The sequence below is a fragment of the Solanum dulcamara genome, chromosome 9 (genome assembly GCF_947179165.1).
Source record: "Solanum dulcamara chromosome 9, daSolDulc1.2, whole genome shotgun sequence".
Lineage (NCBI taxonomy): Eukaryota > Viridiplantae > Streptophyta > Magnoliopsida > Solanales > Solanaceae > Solanum > Solanum dulcamara.
The window spans coordinates 11,361,329-11,366,572 of NC_077245.1; the positions used below are offsets into that span (position 1 = coordinate 11,361,329).

General features: G+C 33.3%; 1 protein-coding gene across 1 annotated transcript; it reads left to right on the forward strand.

The window, feature by feature from the left end:
- Positions 1-1,762: 1,762 nt before the first annotated feature.
- LOC129904504 (embryogenesis-like protein) lies at positions 1,763-5,244 on the forward strand. Its single transcript, XM_055980070.1, has 2 exons — positions 1,763-2,359; positions 4,758-5,244. The coding sequence occupies exon 1, from the start codon at positions 1,879-1,881 to the stop codon at positions 2,350-2,352; it is 474 nt and encodes a 157-aa protein (XP_055836045.1). The 5' UTR covers positions 1,763-1,878; the 3' UTR covers positions 2,353-2,359; positions 4,758-5,244.

Genomic DNA, 5,244 nt, shown 5'->3' on the forward strand with positions numbered 1-5,244 from the left:
GTTAAGATGGGTTTGTTGAGTAATTTGGAGATTAATTGCATCATCTGTAGTTTGGTCCAAGATATGAAGTAGTAATTTGTTGCAATAGTTGATTAAGTGTAGTGGTTTTGGTGACTCATTAGTTATGATTACTTTAGTTGTGGGTTCAGTTAAACTTATCCAATTTCTCATAATAGATAACAGAGATAGTCCCAATCGTCAACTTCCGCTAAAGTGATGTCAAAAGTCAAATGTTTAAATACAGTTGATAGATATAAATATAAACATGGGTAGTTTTATAGTTTAAAGAAATTAAAATCATGATTTGAATTTTAACTTAGATTTTTTAATTTATTTTTAAAATTTAAAATTTAAAATCATAACTTCATATCGCATGTTCAATACAAGCCAAGTATTATAAAGTTTGGCGGACGGAACATGACGAGTTACATTTTACGCAGCTAAAATTTTGCCCCCACCCCCATTTAATTGTCTGCTTGTTTAGAAATCCTGTCCTATCCCGTTTAGCCCTTATTTATTTATACTTTGTTTTTATTATCAAAATTTAACGTTTCTTTCAATTTAATAATGAATTTCACTCATAAACTTTTTTTTTTCATTTTAAATTCATTTTCGGACCTATTTTTCTTTCAAATACATTTTTTTTTCAATTTTGATGTCAATTTTTTTAACTTTAACTAAGTATTGTTCGAACATCTAATAAATAGCATGTTTGGCCAAAATTTTTAGGAAGAAAAAGGTGCTTATTTTATAGAGTTTAGATGTCTGGGCAATTTTTATTATTTTTTTTTAAAAAAAAAAAGGGTGTTCTTAAGTAATAAACAAAAGCTAACTTTTAGAAGCTAAAAAAGTAATTTCTACCCGAAAAACACTTTTTGAAACCTTGGAAAAACACAAATGCTGCTCTAATATTAATTAAAGTATTTTACAAATTAATTAACTAAATTTAAAAGGATCCTCTCAATAGTCCTTTTGCAGAAAATACTTCTAACATTAAATATTTGTTTTTCATAATAGACAAATTTTATTTGTCGAAACAGTTAGATTATAACATTATTTCCAAACCAAAGTTTTTTCATAGACTACCCCTATTTTGGGGTGGTTTTTTAATTTTTACCCCTCAAATTTTGTGTCTTTAATTTATATTTTTAGTACTTATTTATTGAAAAAATGTGGGTCAAAATACCCGTAATTATAACTTAAATTTTCTAGACTCAACTAATTTTGCAAAATAATTTTTTTAGAGTTTGCGTTGTGGTATAAGTTTTGTAATATCTTATTAACAACAAATATTTTAGAGAACTACTGTCTTGCGCATAACTTCTCTGATTGAACTTGTGCCATAGAACAAAGATTTTGGAGGCACAATTTGGGCAACTAAACTTCTTCTTGAGATATAATTTGTACCTTGCATTTAATTTTTTTTGCCTTTAGATATAACTTGTGACAATGTATTTATGCCTTAAAGCATAACTTCTACCTTGAACATAATTTGTCACTAAATTTATGCTCTAGACATAACTTATGTCATTGAACTTATGCGTAGAATAAAACTTTAACTGAAGTTATGTCTTGCCAAATTTGTTTTGCCTTGAGATATTTATTTATTTTTGCTGTCAAAGATATTTTTAATTTTTTTTTTTTTTTGTTACATAAAGCTCCGAAGGGATCAATAATTTTGGGGGACAAAAATTAAGGAACACCTTATTTATTGTGAATGACCCTTTCCAAACTGCAGCTATGCAAGTGAATTGGGCTTTCCTTGGGCCCAAACAAGTTGAACACCCCATCAAAAATCACTAGATTGGGGTTTAACCACCAAGAACAGCAAAAGGGTTTTGCATTTTCTGGCAGCACCATTTCTTTGGGTCAATCAAAATGCATCGACGTTCATCAATCTCTCTCTGTAAATCGCTTCTCAGACACCCTTTTGAGAAATCAACAATACCCAAATCTTATTTTTCCTTAAGAACTCTTACATCTCTCTCAAATTCATCCTTAAACCTCACGAAGACCCGACATTTTCTTGGTCCAACGAGTTCAAATTCATCAAACCAGCTCGTAAATTTCCAGAATATAAGGCGATATAGTGTTGACAGTGACAGAGAAGTTGATAAAATCAACCTCAAGTTTGCAGAGGCAAGAGAGGAGATAGAATCAGCCATGGAATCTAAAGAAACTGTGTATTTTAATGAAGAAGCTGAATGTGCTCGTGCTGCTGTTAAGGAAGTTCTTGATTTGTATCAAGGGTTGTTGGGGAAGCTTTCAGAGAGTGAAAAGGGGGTGATTCAAAGGTCTATGGGGCTTAAGATTGAGCAATTGAAGGCTGAGCTTGAGCAATTGAATGAATGAATGATAGGTGAGCAGTGTTTAGTTTGGTTATGGCTTATTTTTTCTTAATGTTAATTCATTTGATCAATGTATGAATACAATAACTTCCATGATTGTCAATGAACGATGCAAATGCTTATAATCGGAATCGGGTGTAACTGGATAATTGTCTATGACTTGTCAGTATGAAATAAAACTTTTTTTTTAATTCTTGTAAGATGTGTGTTTCTGAAGAACTTTTTCAAAGTGGATAAATTTGCCTGCCCTATTTTTATTCAAAATGAATCTGACAGAGTAGTTTTGCAATGCTGTTATGAGTTCCCATACATGTCTGGATTGATATTCATGTAACGTTTTCTTTGGTTGTCAATTTTGAAAAGAGTATGATGTACTCTCAGCTGAAGCTCATACCCAGTTGCATGTGTAAATATTTCATTAATGAACGTAATTGACAATAATATGGACTGCAACTTAAACTTTGGGTTTTCCTACCAAATATGTAGAATCACAGGAAGACAATCATCTGATTCATTGTACTTCTGTTAATGTTTTGTGAAAACACCGGTTAGAAGATGTTTATTGTATGTGGTACTGGATTGATATCACAGTCTTGCTATACCAGTTGAAGTTGGGGTATCTACTTGCTTCTTTAAGAGCCCGTTTGGATTGGCTTTAAGTTGGTCAAAATCAACTTAAAGCCCCTTTTTAGCTTTTGGACGTGTTTGCCTAATGCTGACTTTAAGCCATAAAGTTCTTAAAGTCAGTCAAAAATGAAAAGTTAGATTCCTAACTTTTTTTTCCAAAGTGCTTAAAGTCATTTTCTTTGACCATGGAAATTACTTTTATATCCCTTATATTTTAACTAAATTCTCAAACTACCTTTTTTTATTCTTTTAACCCTAAAATTCACATCATAAGCACTTTTATCCAAACACCCAACTGCTTATTTATAAAAATAACTTTCAGCACTTCAAAGTTCTAAAAGCACTTCATACATAAAAGTTACTTTTTTTAAGCCCATCCAAACGGGCTCTAAGTTGAACAAGATAGTCCGACGGAAGTAGTCATGTTGTGTCCCTTTAGTCAGAAACTTTCTTGCAGGGCTAGGGCTTCAATTTATTTCTCCAGACTTGTCAAAGAAAGCATTAGTTGTACAGAATAACATCCTGACACTTCATCCAAAAAAGAACAACACCCTGGCAGGCAACACGACAGACAGTACCTGACCGTTTATTGATCATGCACTTATTGGACATTAATATTAGTTGTATGTAATACAGAACTATAAAAAAACTAGAAAATGAATGCTAAAGCAATCTGTACAGGCATGCTGTTTTTATCTCGAATGTGATACATTCTTCTTCTCTATCTTGGCGTAAGTGATTATGAGTTAGTAGGAGCAAAATTCACCATATTCTCCTTCTCCTTGGCCTCTGGCAGTCTATAGTAGGCTACTGTTATTCACTACTTTACTGAGGTTTTTCAGAAAAGGTAAGTTTTTAAATTAACTTAGCATCAAGATGCACCTTTTGAGTCCCACCATATTAAGAAACAATTGTCATAACTGATCAGTGATACAACAATGCAAAAACAAATGATTCACACTTTCTGGCTTGGCAACACATAAAAAACATCTAGAGCATAATTGAAATTCTCTTCTCTGCAAATTCTCCTGTGTTAAGAAAGCTCTTTTAGCCACCAACCATGGTAAACACATCACTCTATCCAAATGAAACTGGAGACTTAAGGTGCTGGAACATAATGGGAAGAAATAAGCAGCAAAAGAAATGGTAGGACACATGGTGGATAATCGGGAGAGAAGGCTTGTCAGATGTTTTGAAGACAACGGAAGCTCTATTCACTATTCAGTAGATTAAGATGAACTGTTTACTTTTGTTTTATTTTTGGGGGTAAACAGAATTTCAATGGTGATACTGAAGAAGTGATAGATCTGTCAGAAGCCCTTTAAGAATACATGGGGCATACTTCTGTTCTTGAACTTGCTATTGATTTTCCAAGTTGGCTTATCCTGGTATTGAGTCAAACCTTGGAGGGTTCCAGAATCAGTGAAAGTTCAGCGACATTCCCTCATCTCCCTGTTATTCTGATTCCTCTTGAAATTGAACTTCCATCGCTCATTACTTCTGATAGAAGCTATGCTTGCATCTTGAGACATATATTCTTTTTAAATGAATACCTGAGCCGCTTTAACTGGTATCCTTATTAGTGTCTGATTCACCAGTTCTTGATAGGCATCTTGGCATTGAAACTAGCAAAGCTACTTGGCATGAACTATCTATTTCTAGTATGAACTGCAAAAGCCTGACTGGTTTGTTCGTTCTGGGAAAATCAGAGGCAGCAAAGGTCTTACAAATTTTGCAAGGTAATTTGGATGAGTTGATAAATGACGATTATTTTCTTTGCAGGATTAGTGTTAGCGTGCTAAATAAGGGAAGAACCTTCACCATAACCATATGAGCTTGCAACTGTCTCAAGTCTACAAGCTACTTTGGGCCAAGGCACTTGTCTTCTGTCTGTCAAGATCTTAATAATTACATTCAGCTTGCTTGTTATACTTTAAGTAGTCCTAGAAATGTCGTTCATTGATCTAGATGTTTGAACTTCTTCCGTTCTTTGCTGAATTGAGCAAGCGAATTTGTGTGAATGATGCCGTCAATGAAAATGGATGTTCTCCTTTCAGAATATCTCAAAGTTGTGATCGACATCTGAAGCGTGTTTCCCAAGTGCTAAAATTATATGAACAATGTTGTGCCACCTATTTGTATTATTGTATACATATGAACTGATTTTGGTAAATTCAATTTAGGCAGCGCCAATCTTATAATCGCTGCTGTACTGAGGTTGTTGGGATCGATATATATTCATTATAAATGGTAGCTGGAATCGTTTTAA